Source organism: Prionailurus bengalensis, chromosome C2 (assembly GCF_016509475.1).
Source record: "Prionailurus bengalensis isolate Pbe53 chromosome C2, Fcat_Pben_1.1_paternal_pri, whole genome shotgun sequence".
Lineage (NCBI taxonomy): Eukaryota > Metazoa > Chordata > Mammalia > Carnivora > Felidae > Prionailurus > Prionailurus bengalensis.
The window spans coordinates 144,547,389-144,570,993 of NC_057350.1; the positions used below are offsets into that span (position 1 = coordinate 144,547,389).

Sequence of the window (23,605 nt, forward strand, 5' to 3'; positions counted from 1 at the left end):
AGCCATCCAGACACCCCCTGAATGGTACATTTTATACCAATTTATGAGTTTGAGGCCCACGTTGGGCTCTGTGCTGATGGCTCAGAACCTGCTGCCTGCTTTGGATTCTGTGTCTCCCTCTCTCTCTTTGCCCCTCCCCCACTCATGCTCGCTCGCGCGCTCTCTCTCTCTCTGTCTCTCTCTCAAAAATAAATAAAAACGTTAAAAATTTTAAAAAATAAAAAATAAAATAAAAATGACTTAACTGTATATATTTTAATGTTTATTTTTGAGAGAGACAGAGCACAAGTGGGGGAGGAGAAGAGAGAGATGTTTATTCATTTTATCTCTCTCTCAAAAATAAACAAACATTAAAAAAAACCAAAACAATTTTTATACCAAGAATGAACTACATTGGTACATCATGATCACCCAAAGTCCACAGTTTACCTTAGGGTTCACTCTTCGTGTTGTACATACTATGGGTTTGGACAAATATATAATGACATGTATCCATCAGTCTAATATCATATGGTCTTTTCACTGCCCTAAAAATCCTCTGTTCTCTGTCTATTCATTTCTCCCCAACCTCCAAGCCCTGGCAACCACTGATCTTTTTTACTGTCTCCAAAATTCTGCCTTTTCCAGAATGTCATATTGTGGAAATCATACAACATGTAGCCTTTTCAGATTAGCTTCTTTTACTTAGTAATAAAGTGTTCCTCCACTTAATGGAGTGTTCCTCCACTTAAAGTTCCTCCATGATTTTTCAAGGCTTCGTAGTTCATTCCTTTTTAGTGCTGGATAATATTCCATTGTCTGGTTGTATCATGGTTTATCCATTTACCCACTAAAATGCAAATATTGGCAATTGGGAATAAAGCTGCTGCAAACATCCATGTAAATATTTCAATTTTGTAAATATGTGAAAATTTACTAAGTATAAGGCACTGTGCACTTGATAGGAAGTATGCACATTTAATCTTGAAGACAATCCTATGAAATATGTGCTATTATCAGCCCACTGTACAGATAAAGAAGCTGACTGGGGCCCCTGGGTGGCTGAGTTCCATTAAGCATCCAACTCTTGGGGTGCCTGGGTAGCTCAGTCAGTGAAGTGTCCAACTTCAGCTCAGGTTATGATCTCACAGTTCACAAGTTCAAGCCCTGCATCAGGCTCTGTGCTGGTGCTGACAGCTCAGAGCCTGGGGCCTGCTTCAGGTTCTGTGTCTCCCTCTCTCTCTGTTCCTCCCCCACTCATGCGCGCGCTCTCTCTCTCTCTCTCTCTCTCTCTCTCTCTCTCTTTCAAAAATAAAGAAACATTAAAAAAAAAAAAAAAAAAGCATCCCACTCTTGATTTCGACTCAGGTCACAATCTCACAGGTTGTGAGTTTGAGCTCCGCATCGGGCTCTGTGATGACAGCTCGGAGCCTGGAGCCTGCTTCGCATTCTGTGTCTCCCCCTCTCTCTCTCTGCCCCTCCCCTGTTCTCTCTTTCTCTGTCTCTTTCTCTCAAAAATATTTATTTTTACACAAACTTTAAAAAAAAATTATTATACACAAACTTTAAAAAAAAAAAAAAAGAAGAAGAAGAAGAAGCTTGTGAGAGGTTAAGTAATTTGCTGTGGGCCACTGAACTAAAATGCTGAAGCCCGGATTCAATTCCTTGTATCTCTGACTCCAAAGCTTATCTCTTACAACCTATGCTGTAGTCCCTATTTCCCATTTGAAACATACACCATACAATAATAGCGACCATCCTAATGATTATGAAAGACTGTGAGTTGAAACAGTTTCCAATCACCAAGGGTCTTAAAACCTAAGTAAAACCCATCAGCTCAACTTTCGTATTTTGTACACAAAAGCTTCATTGGCCAGAAATCATTTCTGACTTTTCTGGAACTCATAGGGATGTCATGAAGAACGGTGCCTTCTCATTTTAGGGATTCATTCACTTACCCAGTCTTTGTTGAGCCCCCACTCTGTGCATGGGGCTGAGAGAGAGACAACAGTGCTGAGTAAGACAGGCAGAGCCCCAGGCCTCGCAGAGAGGGTCTAGAGAAGGGAGCAGAAAAGTAACGAGGCAACACACAGAGGAAGATTGGGGAGCAAGTGAGAACGGGGTTGGGGAGGCTGCAAAAACTGGAGTCCACCGTGGGCAGTGTGAACAACAGGTGCAATTGCCACACACGGGAGAGAACATGGCGTGTTCTGGGAACGGACAAGACAGAATGGCTGATGGAAGGCCTGACTAAGGAGGCTGCCGTAGGATAATGGAGGGTCTTTGCAGGAAGCGAGCTGGCCTCACGTTATTTAGAAAGGTCACTCTAACACTCATGGGGAAAACGGATTAGATAGGGCCAGGCTGGAAGCGGGAAAGATGGGACCCCTGCTGAACTTAACCAAGGGACTGGTGAGAATACAGTGAGCATGTTGATGGTGATGTGGGAATTGGTTTGGCAGCTATTTAGAAGATATACCCTTGGGGCGCCTGGGTGGTTCAGACGATGGGGCCTCGGACTCCGGATTTCAGCTCAGATCATGATTTCCTGGTTCGTGAGATAGAGCCCCGCATCAGACTCTGTGCTGAGTGTGGAGTCTGCTTGGGATTCTCTCTCTGCCCACACCCGCCCCCCCCCGCCCACTCACTCTCTAAATAAATAAATAAATAAATAAATAAGTATTTTTTAAAAAGGGTACAGACTTGATCATTGATGGAAATGCGGAAGAAGAGGTGATGCCAAAGATACTGCCCAGAATGGGATTTTGGTAATTGAACGGATAGGGCTGCCCAAGATAGGGAATCCAAGGGTGAGGCGGGCCGGTGGGAGTGGAGGGAGATGGCTTTTAGCGTTACGCACGTGTGGAGTTAACTGGCAGCTGGATTTGGGGGTCTGGGCCTTAATGGAGCAGCCTAGGGCTGGAGATGAAGGGGGGCAGGCATGTGAGGCCTGAAGGCATGGAAGCGGACAGGCTCGCCCCACGTGGCGCAGAAAAGCAGAGGGGCAAAGCAGCATCACAGAAGGGGAAGGCGGAAAAGCGGCACCCATAAAGCCTTTCATGAATGAGGCGGCAGGCGTATCGGGAAAGATCGGGAGACACACACTCGGGCGCCACGTAACCAAGCTAACTCCTTCCTGGAGCTGGACGGGCCATCCAACACCGTCGATGCACTTGCCCGCCATCCCCCCGCCCGACACCAACCCACCTGCTAGGAGACGGGCTCTCGGAGGCTCGCCTACCCGCGACAGCCCGCACTCTCTGCCCCGAGCCCAAGGCGAGTGGAGCTTGACGCCCGGAGGCTTCGGGGCTGCTCCTCAAGGACCTGCGGGCCTCTCCTTGGAGACCCTGCCTCAAACCGCGCGCCGGCGCAGAGGAACGCCCGCTCCCGCCCCACTCACCGCGCCTGAGGGAGCGTCCCTCCTGTAGGCCAATTTCTAAGTCCTCTTCCTCATCGTCCCTGCTGCTGCCACCGGCGGCTCCGGATCGGGGGGGGGGGGGGGGGGCCGCCCCGCCCACAGCCGGTCCCCTCCACCCGGGGGACTGCACCGCCGGCCGCACCGTTGGCACACTCAAATCCCGCTTTAGGCCACCAACCGGCGCCGGCTGAGCCAATGCCGACACCTCTTCTTCCGCTGCGCCGGTGCGCCTCGGCCAATCAGGAACAGCCGTGCTGCGGCGTACCGAGCGCCATGGCGACGGGTGACACCTGCCCCAGGGTTACCGTAGCAACCATGGAACGCGCAGGTTCTAGCCCCAAGGCTGCAAGCTGGAGCGAGCAGCCAGTCACCGGGACCGAGAGCTACTAGCCTGGGGACAGGCTTCCTCAACTCGGTGGATTTTCCTGGACTTGGCGTGCCCAACCTTTTGCATTTGAAGTAAAATGGGTGAAGTAAAATGGGAAAAGAGCTGCTTCATCTTAGTTTCAAGAAGTGCTATGGACGAAAACCAATTCTCTCCCAAAGCAAAGGGTAGGTTAGTTTGAAAGGATCAACACTACATGCTTTGCATACGGCGGGGACACATTTTTGGCTACTCGAGTGCACTGCACACTTCAGGCAATGAGAATAGGGTGTTGTGAAAATAAAAGGGACCTGGCATTCAAGACATCTGTGCCGCTCACCTAGCATAGGCACGTCTCTTCACCTTTTGTGAAGGTCTGAAGCTTCTTGGGGAAAAAAACAAAAACAAAAACCAATGTCATTAAAGCTTTCAAAAGATGATTCCCATTATCAAGCTTTAAAAAATGAAAAATATTCAGTGCTCCTCTTACACACACTATTTCACTATTCCACCACATCGTCTGGTAGTCATTATTTTTCATTCTAGTTTAGAAGTGTGAAATGGAGATGTAAGTTTCTTAAGCTGCCCGGCTGGTTACTGGCACAGCTGGCTAAGTGACGCAGGCAGGGTAGAACCTACATGATTCTACACAGTTCTGTGCAGTAGTACCTATACAGTTTGAATCCAGAGCCCAATTTTATCCACAGTGACGCTCCGTATTTCTTCAAATATAAGACCTATTCAATCTCATGTTAATACTGCTCAAAATGACCAATGAGTCAATTAGTGCAGTGACTACATCTTCCAAAACTTAATATTAAAAAAAAAAAAAATTAAGTTTGTTTTGAGAGAGAGCGAGCAGGGGAGGGGCAGAGATGGAGAGAGAGAATTCCAAGCTGTGCTGACAGCACAGAGCCGAATGAAGGGCTCGACCTCATGAACCGTGAGATCATGACCTGAGCCAAAACCAAGAGTCGGATGCTTAATGGACTTAGCCACCCAGGCGCCCCCAAAATGCTCATGCGCTGAGCATGGAGCCTGCTTAAGATGTGCGCACTCTCTCTCCCCCTCTCTTTCTCCCTCTCCCCACCCCCACCACTCATGCCCTCTCTGAAATAATTTTTTCAAAAATTTTAAGTAAAAAATTTTTTTAAATCATAATTAGCCATTAAAAATAAACAAAAACCTCCAAGTCTTCAGTCTGAGAGAGTTCAGAATTTACACACTCACTGCACATCATGAAATGTGACGTGTGTTAATTCCACATCATATTGCAAAATTCTAAACAGATGTGTCTTAAATAATGAACCAGTCTATTCTTAAAGGGATTTAATTTTAATATTTCTTAATAGCAAAAAGCTGTTGTGAAACACATAATATTTTGTTTCATCTTCTTTTCTGTCTCCTTACTGAAATATATGAATATTAGGAAGCAGGAAACAGAAATCACCTGTTTTTCCTTCACCCCCATCCCTCCACATGAAGAAGCTACGCAGCAATTCTAATAAAGTACAAAGACAATATCCAACAACTAATTCAGTAGACTTTTATTGCTCTTTCAACTTCAATAACATCTCTAAAAAATAGTTTTCTTCTAACAATTATTAAACAAATTTGAAAGGCAGGATCATTCACATTATAGACTTGGTAGAGACTTGTACTTCATATAAATGAAAAATACCCAGTTCTACGTTTTAAATGTTTGATTTACCTTGGATTTTATTACAAAAGAAAATATTATCATTGTAATTATAAAAGTCATAAAAATTAGAACTGTACTGTGAAATTATACCAAGCTATCAAATATTATATAAATGAACAATAAAATTCAATTTCTATTTATTTAAACATAGTAAACATTAGAAGATAACTCCCCTACAAAACAAACAAAACACCCCAAACTTTTAATATTAAAGCAACAAAAGAAAAGCCACAACACAAAAATCAATGCACAAAAATCTGATTAAAAAAACCACTGGGGTTTAACAATTGCTATAAGTCAACTGTAGAAGTCGGTATGTGCTAATTAAATTAAAGTTTAAAAATGATCTGTAGATGATTCCATTTCCAACTATATGTTTTCCTATTATTGATACTTATATTACTTTTTGATATGATAGGAAAAAAAACCCGACTTTACATTAACATTGTCAAATTTTGAATTCTGAACACTATTTTAAATTTTCAATGTCCTTACAATCTTTAAGCTTACTTTCTAAAACATAAATAATTGTTGGACTAAACCAAAAGACACTTCACATATCTGTACTGTGTATGATAACAATGATGTAATCTACATAAATAAAATTCAGAACATTAAGTTATTTGATTTAATCATGTTTGAATCACAACGTTATATCAATGGCTTACACATCCAAAATCTGAGCACTTTAAAACGGGATTCACATGTCCAAACTGTTGAGCGCATTTACAGAACTGATGTCCGTGATATGATCCTCGAAAGACAGCAAGCTCCGGTGTAATACCTCAGTTTCAGACACCATTTTATGTTTTACAGGAATTTGGAACCTGTCTTTGTGAAAGGAAAAACTTAGAAAGCTATTATATACATACATAAAGTACGAGGAAGAAACAGAAATGCTGTTTGGATGGAGAAAGCAAAAGTTAATCTTTCTGAATGGTAAAGAAATCTGCTTTATAAACACATGCATTAGCACATAAATTTTGTCCTACATGTTTTACAAAGACTTGGCAAATGTGAACATTGATACGCCACAGCTTTTTTCAACAACTTAAGAGATTTAAGATTTTTAACATCATTTGCGCGCGTGCACACACACACATACACACACACACACACACACACACACACACACACACACACACACCCATTAGAAAGTTTGTATGCTTCACTTCAACATACCTAATATTATTAGAGAACATACAGAATCATCCTTTTATCATAAGGAAGTTAGCTCACTGTTTTCTCAAAAGCTGCTATTTTAGAGTGAAATAGCATTCAAAAGAAAGTAAATTTCAGATGGTCAACATCAGGATTTATTATAGTCTCTGTAAACAGACATCTATAAATAAATAAAACAGGGTGGAGAGAAGAGAATCCTGAGGTGGCTCTGTAGCCAGGATATTCAGTAGCACTAAGTTCCATCCTGGAAACCAAGGCATCTAAGAAAGTGCAGGGCTGTTTATATTAACTTATTTTGTAAATGGAATATGTACAGGTTTAATTATTTTGCACCTTGAGGTAAATCAGTACATTGCAATTACTACTGCTCATTTACACCTATTTAAGGCAACATTTAAAAATCAATATATGTAGTAAATTATATTTTTCACTTGTCTTGCAATGAACACTATCCACGATCGCTATTTTTCAAAAACAGTGGAAAAATATCATAACCACGTAAAACAAGCAGTTAATTACTTAATAAACATGAGTTACCTTTGCTCTTCAATGGAGTAGTCATATCAGATCATTTTGTAAGTCAAGTAGTCAAAAGAAAGCAGAAACCATTGACAATTAGAAACATAGCAAAAACATTTTGAGTGCAACGTATTTTGCAAGTCATGGTTTTTCTGGCACTGGACTATCACTATACATAATTAAATAAAATTACAGAAACACTATGATGCCAGGTAGTTTTCAGTTTAAAATTTAAAACCCCTTCCTGTAAAATAAGAACATTTGTGAACCCTATGGTGTCCAGACACAAAGAAATGATGTGAGGAAATCCCCCTTGTTCAGGTCCATCAGGGGAGTTTACAAAATGTAGCAGCAAATACTGGGGTCTTTGGAAATGATTATGCTGCTGTGGATAAACAGGAATCATTTCAGTGCAAGCTCACGAAGAATAACAAGCACCATGGGTAATAACTCAATTATCGATTGCCAACAGAGTCTAAAACTCTTCGGCAGGCAGTACCAAATGATGCCGGCTATGTTTTCTAAAGAAACGTAGCTACATTTCCAAATTCCCATGTGAAGCAGAAGTCAAATCCCTTATTTTAACTAGAATCTGACAATATGGTCTCAGATGGGAAATGACATCTGAGTTATTAGTAAGTAGTTTAGAACGGATGAAAAACACTTCAGAATTGCTAAAATATCAGCTTTTGGCATTCCTCATGATCCTCTAGAAGATCAACTTTTCATACTTTTGTACCTTAATTACAAATGATTAAAGGGAGCATTGGAATTTCATTAAAATTTTCATCTTAATATTCATGTCACAATTTTGCTATTTCTCTCTGTGGCTTCTCAATACTCATTTGGTTTTTGTAAATTATCCTCTTGCCAAATCAGTTTCACAACCCCATTCATCCAGTCCTACAGGCTTAACAAGAACAACATTTATTTATTTCATGTAGAGCTAAGAGTATATAAAAGATGGCTAAAAAGATGTGCTAGAAGTTAAAAAGGCAGCTCAGAAAAGCAAAAACAACAATACTAACACAAACTAGAAAGAATGCCATCAATCTGAGCTATACATAAAATGTCTAAATTCCTTTTAAAATACAAATATGGCAGTGCTTTATATCAAAGATGTAAAATCTGTCAACTGCTTTCAGATAATAAACCATAAATGCAAGTGAGCACCAACTATTTACATTAACAATTTAAATTACTCTGTATTTGTTATCTTTTCAAATGTTTATATAATATTTAAGTATATCAATTAAAATAAATAAAATATTTTAAAATGCAATCACATAACAATCTATTAAATAGTATCTATACAACAGAAAGAATAACAACGTAAACAAGAAAATGAAAGGTAATTCTTTAGAATAAAGTAATACTGATCATAAACCCATTAAGAGAATTCTGACTCCTGATTATTTCCTCATATTACTTGTAATAGAAAAATAATCAAGGACCTGAACCTGATATAAACTAAACCACATTTTAAGTAAAAGACAGCAAAGGCAGAGAACAGAGTGGGCATTCTGGGCTCTGATAAAGCATTAGGATTCAGAAAATATTTCTACAAAGGCAACAAAGTTTAACTATTATAAATTTGCATTTTATAGCTTCTAAAATCCATAAAGTTATGACTGCTATAGGTTAAATTATAAAATCACCTGCAATTTTACTTGTCTATCGGAATATAAACCTAAATGTGGTGTTTTAAGATTTAAAATAAATTTTAAAAACATAAATGTCGAAACTATAGTTCTTAGCTAGAAAATTTCTATTGTTCCACCTTTATAGCCAAGAAATCTCCACTGCTTATGAAACATACAGATTATCTGCATAAATGAAACACACATGCAGAGAAGCCGTGACATGTTACATTTGTCCCACAACACTGGCATAAAGACTCCCTGTTCTTCCCATAAAGAACGAACAGAAGTAAAATAATATGCAAAAATTTTTAGTAACTCAAGTAAAAATTATAAATATATGGACAAAGTACGTCACTTAAGGTTGGTATGAATTACCACTGATGGACAAAGAGATTTCAAGGAAAGCAGATTGAATGCATTTCCCCACATCTTTCTACCGCAGAACACAAAATGTTTTTCCAACAAAATAAATATTTGAAGAGTTAAGAACCATGTACCTCATTTCTAAGAGACTATTTCATCATATACACAGTCTCCATGGTGTTCCTAGCAAACTTCAGACACTACCTCAAAAACTCAGTAGTCACGCATTAAATAGCATGACATACAATAATGTTATATATAGTGACATGAAATACACACATTTTATATATATACATATAATAAAATATATATATAGCTGTATAGCTATATATATAGTTCCTCTTGGTTCAATTCTATAACGAAGTTTCAGCATCCATGTATTTCTTTGTTGGTTCATCTTCAAAATTTATTTTCACACTGACAGGCTTTTCAGGGCTATTTAAAACAAAGAATGAGAATAAATGATTTTGAAATGGATACATACTACATTCTAAACACGGCCAACACTTAGCATCCATAATCACCCTTTTGAGATGACTATAAATACTATATACTAATGACTTGTTATTTGTTACTTTATTGCTTTCTTTTCGTATCAGTAAATTTGATTGGAAAGACAAATATTAAAAATTCTTAGATTTTTTTCAATGGCTATGTTTGCCACTGAAATTAATGTTTTTCTTACAAGTGAAGAGGAGTTTCTTAAAATGGGTCATTTTATGACTAAGTTTATTAGTTTTACTTTATAAATAAACAGTTGTAGCATGTGACATTTCACTGACAAATCCATTAAAAAAAAGTGATCTTTGCTAATATAGATAAGCATCAAATAACTTCCTGCAAAATGTAACACATTTACAAACTTTCTCTTCCCAAAATTGGTTCACAAATATAAGATCAGAACACATCTATTTTATATTTTCAAGTTACTATCAAATACAGTGATTCCATGTACACGGATTTAATTGACTAACTCATAAATGAAAATACACTGTGGTTTGCTGCCTTCTCCAGATAAGACTGAAGAAGGACCCCCAAACATTTTTCTGTTAAATGACATAACCCGAACACTGTCTTTCTTTCCCTTTGATTTTGACTTGAGGAACAACCTGAATGAAAGGCAGAAATATAAAGATACAATAATATTATTGTAAGGTCTTTACATTTATCAAAATAATCTCAGCCACGAGTGCTGACAAGGTGTGAAAATTCAGAGTAAAAAGAATATCAAGCTAAATTCTAGCTGCATGGAATATACAAAATGACAAAGAGTTTAACTTAAAAACTTTTAAGATCAAAGACAGAAGGAAATAGTCCAGCTTAGAGAATCAGAACTCAAGAAATGATTAAAAAAAAAAAAAAAAAAAAAAAGGATAGAGATTAAGTAGGAGCAAAGCTCTAAGAAGAGGTAAGGAAGGAATGAACAAAACCTAACCAATGATTATCAAAAGACAGTGGCCAGAAAGATAATAGCTAATGAGGAACAGCTAGTGATTGTTTGTCTGGAAAAGTTTTGATTGGATATCCAAGCAGAATACACCGACACAAAACGAGTCTGGTACAAAGTGACACAGAATACCTGCTGAGTATGAACGACTGAGTACACTGCTGGATAACACCTCATTTCTCCACAGACCCAAGGGAATCAAGTACCCTTGGGCACCTAACAAAAAATCTAAGGAAGGAGGTATGAAATAGTTATGGAGTCCATGCTCCCTTATAAAACTGAATGACCGTTATATCCATGGATTAAATTTCTTCCAACTATCTTCTAGGAAAACATTTACCTCACCTGAAGAAATGGCAGGCTAAAACAAAACAAGACAAAACCAAACAAGGAAAACAATCATGTCTGTCTTTTTGCTTGGACCATCAGAAAGAATGACTGAGGGAGCATCCAATTATAGAATTTATGTACCCCTAATAATTATCTTTCTGTACATGGTTTCCGATCTTTTATATACTCATTCCATATTACCATAGGTGATATTCACTTTTATTCTAAAATGGCTCAAATTCTTTTTGGAAATAGGCAACCATGAGTTTAAAAAAATAACTTCTTTGGCACTTATATCTGATTTCCAGTATTCAGCGAAATGACGGATAGACAGATGAAAGGAAGAAGGAAAGAAGAGAAGAAGGCTGGTTTTGTTAAGAGAATAAAACTTATGCAGATTGAGTTAAATGTAATGGTTTTATTAAATAGCTATCTAGGCAGAAGTCAACTGAAAATCGGCTACGGTTAGAAAATGCGTAAATAGTTACAGCTACCTCGTGTTAGGCCTGGTTACTTTGGCATTCTCAGTATTCATGGAAAGTGCCTTCCATTGTGCAGTTTTGGCCATTTCATCTGATATGTTAACAACTGAGGGATCAACACTAAAGAACAAATATACTTTTTGGTTAGTATTCAGTACTTGCAAAAGCATTAATATTGTCGCTCTTGACTATATAATATTTGTCTTCATCAACTTAAAACTGAGAAAGCTCTTTGTCTTGCACTTAAACCAAGGTCTAGAAAAACATCAGAATTATGTAGTTCTGTTCTAAAGATATCACGAAGCATTGTATCTTTCTGCATAATCAAAGCTAGGAGTTAAGATTATAAATTGGCAATGATGCCCAAAGATGATCATCTTGGCTCTAAACGTATTACTGAAATAACATAAAAGACTACATTAATGTGCTTGTAAATATAAAAAATATAGCCTCAACACAATTAGAAAACTTTCATACCTGGCAAAAATCTCAATCTCATCAAATAAATATCCCCAGTTAAAGAAAGAAAAATTGAGATTATTATTTTTTTAAAAAAAACTGATTTTTAATAGCTTTTAAAAAAACCTTTAAAAATAATGGTTGAAAAGACAATCAAAATCAAAATCAAAAGAACGAAATACTGTCCTTTCATTGGAAGAGAAAAATGTAACCGTTCCATGTCTTTATAAAATATTGCAACATTCCTTTGAGATGAATCCAATAATGATCATATCCATAAATAATCTGGGGCTCGAGGTTATCAGTCACAAGTCACAGGAAAGTGCTATGAAGTTAATAAAAATATATTTGCAAGCCCTTTTTCTTCACCAAAAAGTAACATTTCATGCATAGAAGTGACAAACACAAATGTCAAATTAGACCTTAAATTCACAATGTGATGGCAGCTATGTGATAAATGACTAAACAGCAGTCCTTTAGAAAAGTGCTAGCTTTGTTTACACTTTAAATCCAATATCGTTTAAAATAATAAGACTGCAGGGGCGCCTGGGTGGCTCAGTGGATTAAGGGTCCAACTCTTGATTTTGGGTCAGGTCATGATCTCAAGCCCTATGTCAGGCTCCAAGCTGAGCATAGAGGCTGCTTGGGATTCTCTTTCCCCCTGCCCTTCCCCCACTCACACTCTGTGTGTGTCTCTCTCTCAAATAAACAAACATTAAAAAAATAAATAAATAAACTTTATTTAAATACATAAACGAAGAAATAAGACTGCAGAGAAGTGTAACATGGTCCTTAAAGAATCTCTAGGAAAAGGTGCTTTACCAAGTCAATTTTTTTAAGGTGCAAAAAATTTGAAGGCCCAAATTCACAATGGCAGAGCCATTCCAACTTGAAACTACCTACTGTGACTAAACATTTCTTTGGTTTGTTGCCAACTTCAAATAACTGAAGAGAGACATTCCTGAAGCACTTTCTAGCTTCAAAATGTCCTCCTCTAAGAACTTTCCCATTACTAAAAATTAAGACTTTTCTGAAGACAGTACATGTTTTGTTATCCCCCAAAATAAAACTACATGGGGAAAAAAATCAATTCCTTTCATGTTTAATGGAGTTTTGCAGTTTCCAAATGTTTTCCTGCATTACCTCATTTGATTTTCATGGCAGGTAATCCAAAGCTACTTAAGACTATAAAATATGACAGATAAACAGATAAGCCGATTTCTGGCATTCGTGATGACCAAATTTTAAGCAAAGCAGCATTTATCATGGCCTGTGCCATCACTTAAAGAGACAAAAGTATATGTACAGATAACCATCCTTTTTGTTAAATATCAGACAGTGTAAGTATAGATTCCACTTAAATTTGTCAAGGCCCGTGTATAATCATACTGAGAAAGGGATAATGCAGACTAGAGAGACTAAGTGGCAAATAATTTCAGCAAACTGATGAGTCACTAATAACCATCATGGCAGCTCCTATAGTCTTAAGTCCAACAAAATTAATACACTAATTCATTGAACAAATATTTACAGAACCCAGCAAAGCAGAGCACTATAGCTGCGTATATCAAGACATCTATACTTGGCATTTAATTTAAAGAACATAAGAAAGATTTGAGGGAAAATCATAAAAGGTGACACAGAGTACTTAATACCAACAATGAAAATTAACAGTAAAAATTATAGAGGGAACATTACTTATGAATTCATCTATCAAAACGAATCAACATGTACCAGTCTAAATACAACATCTATAAAAAACTATAAAGATTAATTAAAAATGAAAAAAATCTGAAGTTAATAAATACCAACAAACCTTTTCTATTAAACGGAACCTATATACATTCTATACCTGACTTTTCTACTATCAAGTGCTAATCAGAAATAGAATAAATGTGGAACCAGAAATCAGATATGTGCATAAATAATATAGACTTTTATTCTTTAAAACTACAAAAAAGTACACAGAGTTTAAAGACAGAATTTACCACCATCTTTGGTTCTTAAATTTACATATAAACCACTAAAATCATACATTATAAACTATGTATGAAACGCAACTTGTCCATGACATGAGCCCTCACTGACAATAGTCAAGTCACACCTTTGCAAAGTAGGAGAGTTCCAGGGCCTCTACACACAGTCAAAATTTGGAAGGTTATCAGACAATGGATTACCAACGTTTATCTTTCAGCACACGCTGACACAGCCCCAATAAAGGACAGAAGGGAAAAACCTATACTACTGAGAGAATGGGACTATTCTGAGTTTTGTGTTCTGACTTTAAACTTCATTAAAACAGAAGGAGTGACACAAGACAAGTAGCTCTTGTCTGCTTGGCATGTGGGTTGGTTTAATGTTCTGGTCTAAGTCTGGCCTATCACCTGCGAAGGGAAGGGCCTTGCGACTCCCTTTCGAATTCACGCAGCCCCCGGTTAGTTGATATGCTAGATGCCAGTTTTGTCATCTTTTTAAAAATAAAGATCGCTACTTTACTGAAGCATGACATGGTTTATTCATGTACTTGAAGTGTATACAAAATACATTTTACAAGATAAAGTTTTATCTCACCTATATTTCAGGGCTTTAACTGGAATCTGTAAGAGACTTCCTCCTTCAAATGGAAGGTGCACAGTGTCGTCATCAGCTTGAAGCATCCGTTCAGCTTCCTTCAGGGCACATACACAAAAAGATTACTTTTCCCAGAATATTTCCAGGAGGACCAATTAATATGTAACATCTTCAAGAACTGGAAACCCAAACTGACAATATTATTGAAATATAACATATTTGCCATGGCTGGAAGTCCTTTTACTATTAGAAACATATACTTATGGCACAACAGAACACAACCATTTGGAAAGACTAAATTGCAAATGCTTATAACGTTCATTTAAGTTTAACCACTAATACTATTTTAAAAATAGATTTAGCTACATAAGTTTTATTATCAATTACTAGCACAGAACAAGAGATAAAATTCTGTGAAACCTCATTACAATACACTGTAAGCAAAACCTCATTTGTAAAGGAAGGGTTTCTAGATCTCAGCAATACTGACAGGGCCAAACAGTTCTCTGTAGTAAGGGGCAGTCCTTACTAGGACTAGTAAGTAAGTAACACTAGTCCTAGTGTTAAGTAGCATCCTAGGCCTCCACTTACTGGATGCCCCTCCAATTCTGACAATGAAAAATTTCTCAAACATTGAAATATGACCCCGGAGGAGAAATGTCACCCCAGATGGAGAGCAACTTCTATTGGAGACATGACCCAAAATCATGACGTCATAATCACTGGGGGCAGGGCTGGATGGACTGGGAGAGCATTCACGCTCTTCTTCTTAACAACAGAAATCCCACTATTTGAAGGTGGCAATACGCCCAGCTTTTAAAAAGTCAGCGTTATGGGGCGCCTGGGTGACTCAGTCGGTTAAGTGTCCGATTTCGGCTCAGGTCACGATCCCACAGTTTGTGAGTTTGAGCCCCGCAAAGGGCTCTGTGCGGACAGCTCGGAGCCTGGAGCTTGCTTCGGATTCTGTGTCTCCCTCTCTCTCTGCCCCTCCCCTGCTCGCGCGCTCTCTCTCTCTTTCTCTCAAAAATAAATAAACAGTAAAAAAAAAAATAATTAAAAAGTCATCATCAAAAAAAACCCCAAAACCCAAAGCTCAATTTCCCAGCATCCCTTGCAACTCCATGTGGCCATGAGATGCACAAATAACTTACTGGATGACAGTTCCGGAGAGACTCCTTAAAACAGGACAGTAAGGGGAGGGCAGGTTTTGCTTTCTCACCCTATCCCCCCTCCTCCTTCCTGCCAGTCTCTCATGCTAATATGACAGCTCCGGCTCGGAATCCATTTCGACCTAGGAGGGGATGCTGAGTATGGAAACGGTGCTGAGGACGGCACAGCGCAGCCCAGGAGCGCCCAGACAACACGGTGCAACTGTCACATTAGCTCACCCCTCTTCTAAGACTTCTTCTACCTGAGCCCAGGAGCTCTTTGTGTTTAAGCCCCCTGTACTTTTGTCTCCTGTTATACACACTGACCCTTATTCCGACTTAATACAGAAAATAATACGCAGGCAATTTTAACCTAAGTATTTCATAAATAAATTCTACCGTACTTGAAAATTCACCAAAAGCTCATCAACATTTGCACATATAATATAGTTTTAAAGGAAACAAGAATCTTTAAAAAATTTTGGAGACTCCATTCAAATCAGTATTTCCAATTAGTATCCTGATTAAAGAGTCATGATTTTTCTTAAAAAGTAATCATAAAGCCAGCAATTCTGCCATAAATCAGCACTGCATAATTAATCCAAACTATGAAAAAAATACCAACAAGCCTTAAACATATTTGTCCATGAAGTTTAATAAACGCATTTTCGTAAATACTACACAATATAAGGTATATACTACGTTGCTTTCTCTCAAAAATTAGGTGGAAAAAGTAATTTTGAGTTTAATTGTACTTTTCGTACAATGATATTTAAAGTCCTTTTTGTCATTATGTAGATGTCAGATTAAAATGTTAAAATTTAAATGTACGCTAAAATGTACTTATGAATTTAAGATTTCTGTTACCTATGTTTTAACACTGCTAAATTCTGTCACTGTTAATTAAGTACACATGGGATATGTAATTTTTATTTATTTATTTTTTTTAACGTTTATTTATTTTTGAGACAGAGAGAGACAGAGCATGAACGGGGGAGGGTCAGAGAGAGAGGGAGACACAGAATCCGAAACAGGCTCCAGGCTCTGAGCCGTCAGCACAGAGCCCGACACGGGGCTAGAAATCACAGACCGCGAAATCATGACCTGAGCCGAAGTCGGCCGCTTAACCAACTGAGGCACCCAGGCGCCCCTAGATACGTAATTTTTAAAAGGCTGGTTTTGGGTCAGGGCTTTGAGGGGGCAAGTTGGTAAAATGGGTAAGAACTTATGTTTGGGACAAGTTACCTACTAACCTCCCTCTGCCTCAGTTTCCTTATAGGTAATCTGGGAATGACAAAAGTACCTACACTTCATAATGATAAGGTTCTTAGGAGGATTAAAGGAGCTGATTCCTGTAAAGTGACCATAAGAGTGCCTGCTACTTGGTACGAAGTATTAAGCAACAATGAATAGTGTAAATTTAAAACTCTGGTCTTATTACCTCTTTCTCTTTTTTCTTTTTGTCATCTTCTTTCTTTTTCTTACTTTCTGGCATGAGATCATCAAGCCAACTAAGTTCTCTCTTTGTGAAACACAGATCCATGAGTTTGCGTACAAAAACTAATGCGAGAACCTTAAAAAAGTGGAGGAGAGAATATTAACTAAAAATTAACTATATCATTTGAAGAGAAAAAAAGTATCAAATGATAAATAACCAAAAAGTGATGCATATATTTTATTTAAAAATCATTTCATATACCATCTTATTTCAAAGAAAGTGAGTTACCTATTTATCTTTCAAACTTCCTGCTCAAAGAAAAGATATTAAAAATACCATTTTTAATATTTTCCTATATAAATCGCTTACACTCTGCATAAAATTAGAAAGCAAATTAAGCATACATAGTATCTTCACAGTAAAACAAGATTATTAATTTTTATGACTTTAAATTGTACACGTTATATAGATAGATACAATTTTAAAAATCTCCTAAGCAATGCATTAGTGAATCCATTTCCCAATATTAGGTTTAAACTTTTCAATTATATAATGTGCTTTCCTTTATTTATTTATTTAAAAAAAGATTTTTTTAATCATTGTTTATTTTTGAGAGAGAGACTGTGAGCAGGGGAGGAGCAGAGAGAGAGACAGAATCTGAAGCAGGCTCCAAGCCCCGAGCTGTCAGCACAGAGCCCGACGTGGGACTTGAACCCACGAACCACGAGATCATGATCTGAGCCGAAGTCGGACGCTCAACCGACTGAGCCACCCAGGCGCCCCTAATGTGCTTTCCTTTAACTGCTACTAAGGTTGAAGAAACGTTTGCAAATGTTCATTGACCATTTGGACTTCTTCCCTTTCTTCTTACCATCTTCCTTATTACTGTCTTTTCCCTGTTTTTCAATTGCTTTTTTATGACTTTTATTCATGAATTCGTAAGACCTCTGTGTAGTTTAGATAAAGGCATTTTATTCGCCTTATGTGTTGCAAATACTTTCTCCCAGTTCACAATACGATTTTACTTACTACATTCATAAAAAACACTTAATTATCATGTGGTTAAATAGATCTTTCTTCCTTTTACAGTTGGGTTTCCCTATCTTGAGAAGTTATCCTCAATCACTGGACTATATAATATTCTTCAAAATCTTCTACTACATTTTAACACTTACGTCTTGAATTCATTTATGGTTTCTTTCTGAGTAAGGTAGTGAGTAAGGAAGCAACCTTAGCTCTCCATTCAGAGTCAAATCATCCAAGACTATATACTACATTTTCCCATGTAGATGAGTTATCATCTTTAATGAAATGTCCCACTTATGGTATTCAAGTGGTAAATTCTCACATATATTCTGATAAATTCTATTTTCCTGATTTATGTCTACGCCCATGTCAATTCCATACTATGTTAGCTGCCCTCACCTGACAGCAAATTTTAAATATTTAGTTATCACAACAGTATGGTAGCAGCATAGGAACAATCAAGTCCCTCCCTCACCCCAGACCCCGCCAGGAATTCTTAATTATCTTTGTTTTGTTATTCCTCTGGTATTTATTACAGCTTTACTTTTTTATTAATATGCAACTTACATTAAAATAGAAAAATACCATATGTACAGTTTGATGCTTTTGACACATGTACATATTTGTGAAACCTACACCCGAACAACACACAGAACACTTCTACCATCCATGTTGTTTTCTGTGACTCTGGCATTTATTTTTCTCCATAAGCTTTAAAATTACCCAGTTCACACTGACAACAACTTCCCCACATACACACAAATACATGCAAATAAACTCATACAACTCATTCCTGAAGTGACATCTTTACAATACTAAGAATGCAAAATAAAGAGCATGGTATATCTTCCTATTTGTTTGGGTCTTAATTTTATGTACTTCCACATTTTATGGGTTGAATTGTGTCCCACATGAAAGATGTATTGAAATCCTAACCCCCTGTACCTCAGAACGTGACTTTATTTGGAAATAGGGTTGCTGCAGATATAATTAAGAGGTCATACTGGAGTAGGGTGGGCTCCTAATACAATACGTCCAGTGTCCTCAAAAATGGTCTTATAAAGACACAGTGATACACAGAACACATGACAACGAAGGCAGTTTGGAGTTAGGCAGTTGCAACACGCAGAAGGCCAAAGATTTTCAACAAACTGCCAGAAGAGGCAAAAAGGATTGCCTCACAGGTTTTAGAGGGCCCCATCCACACCTTGATTTCAGATTTCTAGGATCCACAGCTACCATATAATACATTTCTTTGGTTAAGCCAATGGTTTTCTGGTAACCACCTGCCCTAACAAAATTCTTATTAATTCTATTAGAGCTTTTAGTCTTTTTTTCTTTAAATTGAGTCGTTTGAGTTAATAAGTATATAATCACATGACTGACAAATAATGTTATCTCTTCTTTTTGCCAATTATTATATTATTCTTATATCAGTTAGAACCTTCAATTCATATCAAATAATAATAGCTGACTTCCCTATATTAAAACTCATTTATAAATTTTTATTCACAGTGATTGCATTTTATAAAAAGTCTTTTTATCTTTAATTATGTTGATAATTCTTGCTTGCTGCTCAAGTATCCCAGTCTATTTAAACATCATATATTACTTATAGAAACACTATAAATGTATTTATTTGTTAATATCTTCAGATTTTTTACACTTATATTGGTAACTGACAAGTCACCATCGTTCTTTCATACTTTATTGGGCTTTGGTATTAAGACCTTGCTAGTGTTTCATGACCAAAAAATGCAGAAGTTTCCATCTTTTCCTTTGGTTTAGAATAATTTTTTTTTTAATTTTTTTTTCAACGTTTATTTATTTTTGGGACAGAGAGAGACAGAGCATGAACGGGGGAGGGGCAGAGAGAGAGGGAGACACAGAATCCGAAACAGGCTCCAGGCTCTGAGCCGTCAGCCCAGAGCCTGACGCGGGGCTCGAACTCACGGACCGCGAGATCATGACCTGGCTGAAGTCGGACGCCCAACCGACTGCGCCACCCAGGTGCCCCTGGTTTAGAATAATTTAAGAAGTACTGAAACTAACTGTTCTTTAAAACTCTGCTGTTAACCCATCTGGGGCCCAGGATCCAAGAGCAGATCTTTAACCATTTTCCCAGTCTTGTGTGCAATTGACTTCTACATATCCATAGATTTTATACTTCTCTTTGGGTTAACTCCCAGAAATGTTATGTATAGAACAGAACTAATCCATTTCCTCTAGATCAGTGGTAGGTAAACCACAGCCCTTGGGTAAATCTGGCTCTACCTGTTTTGTATGGACTATGACCTAATAATAGTTTGTAAAGATGAACATTTGGAATTGATTTGATAATAGGGAACACTAACTTTGAACCTCATTAAATGACAGAAAAATTATCCCAAATGAGAAAGAATTTCATTTTTCTCATTAGTAGTCTTTCATTTAAAAAAACTGGACAATTACTTTTTAGATTTCAACAATAAGAAACTGTGGACATTTCTCTCCTGTTATAGAAGTGCCTATATATCTTATGACCCACAAAGCTGAAGATAATTTACTATCTGACCCTTTACAGAAATAGTTTGTCAACCTCTACTCTGAATGTTCAAACTTATTCCTATAGATTCATGTAGCATTTTCTTAAAGCCCCTCATATCTCCTCCATAGCTATGGTTATGCATCTCTTCTCTCTCTTAATCTTGTATATTTTGCTCTTTTTTTCTTCTTTACTCAAGCTTGGAAGGAATTTATTTATTATCGATATTTACAAATAAAAAAATTGGTAGCATTTAAGTTCTTCTTTAATAATATATATTGTGAAGGGTATACATTTTTCTACAACTTTAGGTATATCTTAGGTGTATCTCACAGACTTTGTTATAAGTTCTCCATTGAAATACCCACAATGTTTAACTCAATTTTCTACCCAGAGATTATTTCAGCATTTAATTTCTAAATACTTAAAGATATCTTTAGTGTTTTTCAATATTCATTTGCAATGTAATTTATCTGTGATCAGGAAATATTACCTGGATAATTTTTAAGCTTTTTAATTTTTTAAGATTTTCTTTGTGGCCATGTACTAACCAATGTTTACACGGTATTTACAAAAGGATGAATATTCCCCATTTGCAAAATGTGATATTCTATGATAATTTAGTGAACAATACTGTCTTATTAATATGATCTAAAAAAATTTTTTTTAACTTCTAGATCTCTCAATTCCTGAGAAAGATGTACTGAAACATCCTATAAAAGAAATATGTTGTTTTGGTTGCTTTGCTTTTTATACCTGGCTATCATCTTTGTTCCATAAACATCTTAAATTCCGAATGTTATTTAAAAAAACAAAACAGGGGGCGCCTGGTGGCTCAGTCGGTTAAGTGACCAACTTCAGCTCAGGTCATGATCTCTCAGTTTGTGAGTTCGAGCCCCACGCCGTGCTCTGCGCTGACAGCTTAGACCCTGGAGCCCACTTTGGATCCTGTGTCTCCCTCTCTCTGCCCTTCCCCCACTCACACTCTGTCCCTCTTTCCTTCAAAAGTAAATAAACATTAAAAAAAAAGTTTTTTTAATTAAAAAAAAAAAAAACAGCATTCTACAGCCCAAGGACTAAAAAAACAAAACAAACAAACTTTAGAAAATAACAAGCGAATTCGGTTTCTAAAGTGACTGGTTTAATAGCTAGAAAGGGCCAATTCATATTTCAAAACACCTATGGTGCTTAAAATGGGCTATTCTCTTTCTCATATGTAAATATTACTAATACATTACTACATTATATTACTAATATAAATGTTAGTAAAATAATTACTGTGTTCAACAGAATTAATGATTAATACATAATTAAGTAAATTGATACGTAATTATTATAAATAGTGACAAAGTCCGAAAAAAACAAACAAAAACCAAACAACCTTACCATCATGGGAAAAACTACCGCAGCGGCTGAAGCTTTTATCACCCACAAAAGAACCAGACAAGTAAGCTGAATGACCGTGAAGATATGGACCTTCCAGAGAGGCACGTAGCGAAGGTATATCAGATCGGGCTGATGCTTAGCAGGCATTCCAAATAATTTTATACGGTCAAAGAACTACGTATTGAATGGAGAACAAAACAAAGTAAGACAATTATTCAACAAAAATATCATTTCTGTTACTTCGGAAAAGAAATTACATTCAACCTTAAGAGTTTTTTGATTTAAACTAGAACTTCCTTGATATGTTCTGAGAGTATAGGAGAAGTTTCAGTACAGAAGCCCGGGACCCAGCAGGGTGGAATGGGGAAAGGGTATCAACAATCCTTTTGAACTAACAGAATTGATTTAATCAGAAAACTCAAACCAAAGTGTCTTAATTTGGAGGATTAAAATATTTAGATAAATGTATCTGCTACAAGCAAATATGCAAGTCATTTAATCTCTTTGAACTTGTTTTCTAATATGTACAATAAAGGTAACAATTTTCAAGGCTCTTTCCAAACTCTAACATAATCAAGTCTATGAATACAGCCTGAAGTACAATCACCAATTTTTTATCCATTGGAAAGAAAGCTATGAGCAAATTCCTTGGTCTTTTGGAGCTTTAATTTCCTCATTTATAAATTAGGAGTAAGACCAGACCTGTCTACCTCACAAAATTGTTGTAAAGCCGGGGGGGAGGCAAGTGAGTTAATGAGGTCATTTCTTGACCAGTGGAGGAGGAGATCCAGGACTACTGAAAAAAACAAGATGCTGCTGGCAACTTTAGACAACATGCTTTTCATGACAGGAGGTGGGCATGTGGTACTAACAGGGCTTTATGAGCTAAATGTTTTACACAAAGACTGAATTCAAATCCTTAAATTTTATCAGGTTTGTTTCCCAGGAAGAATTACAAACAAGACAGAGTAGGAAAAGCACTGGGTTCCAGTCTTGGTTCTGTTGCTCAGTTAGTTAAGAACCTTCAGGGAGTCCCTCTATTTGTGTTTTCTAGCTGGCAAAATTAGTACTTCTTCCTTTCCTACGTCCCAGTGTTGTTCCGACAATCACAGATAATAAGACACACTAGGCTTTACAAACTGTCTCGCACCATGCAAACTGCCAGGATTACCATTCTAGTCCTCGACATCCTCCCTCTCACTACACTAATCTTCATCAATAGTTACAAGGCCTTTCATTGGCTTCAATTAAAAATAGGCAAGGACCATATCAGTTCATGACCCCATTCTTGAGGGGAAAATGTGTCGTAAGCAATAATCACTTGGAAAATGTGGATCTGAAGTCACCAGTTAACCTGCCCCCCAAAATATCAGAGTTGAGAATACATCACTACCATCATGAAAACAATCTTTGTAAACTTAAAGTATTTGTAAGCCTTTCAACAAAATCATTAAGTACTTCAGACTTGCCTGGATCCCTTTTAATGAGGAAACTCCCATGTAAAGGAAAACGCCATACAGGACAGGCATGGGAATAAACTGCAAGTAAAACGACCACAGTTAGAATGAGAACTCGTGCTACTCAAACAATTTCACAATAACAAATACACAAAAACACAGTGAGT

At 37.2% G+C, this 23,605-nt stretch overlaps 2 protein-coding genes across 18 annotated transcripts in view; both read right to left on the bottom strand.

Annotated features, from left to right (window-relative positions):
* The window catches only part of NEK10 (NIMA related kinase 10), a 231,100-nt gene extending 227,518 nt beyond the window's left edge, over nucleotides 1–3,582 (bottom strand). For 2 of the 5 annotated variants that reach the window (XM_043595557.1, XM_043595555.1), the window contains exon 1: nucleotides 3,380–3,581. The gene's annotated coding sequence lies outside the window, so the exon portion shown is untranslated. Of the gene's footprint in view, nucleotides 1–3,379 lie in introns of all 5 variants that reach the window. The other 3 variants (XM_043595558.1, XM_043595556.1, XM_043595559.1) reach the window with 2 other exon arrangements.
* Nucleotides 3,583–5,284: 1,702 nt separating this feature from the next.
* SLC4A7 (solute carrier family 4 member 7) overlaps nucleotides 5,285–23,605 on the bottom strand; it is a 111,732-nt gene continuing 93,411 nt past the window's right edge. For 9 of the 13 annotated variants that reach the window (XM_043595568.1, XM_043595566.1, XM_043595574.1 and 6 more), the window contains 6 exons: nucleotides 23,451–23,519; nucleotides 21,982–22,155; nucleotides 17,049–17,180; nucleotides 14,460–14,557; nucleotides 11,442–11,549; nucleotides 5,285–9,605 (listed from right to left, as the gene is read on the bottom strand). In XM_043595568.1, the coding sequence (XP_043451503.1) occupies nucleotides 9,524–9,605; nucleotides 11,442–11,549; nucleotides 14,460–14,557; nucleotides 17,049–17,180; nucleotides 21,982–22,155; nucleotides 23,451–23,519 (663 nt within the window). In that variant the 3' untranslated portion in view covers nucleotides 5,285–9,523. The remainder of the gene's footprint in view (nucleotides 9,606–11,441; nucleotides 11,550–14,459; nucleotides 14,558–17,048; nucleotides 17,181–21,981; nucleotides 22,156–23,450; nucleotides 23,520–23,605) is intronic. The other 4 variants (XM_043595571.1, XM_043595569.1, XM_043595575.1 and 1 more) reach the window with 1 other exon arrangement.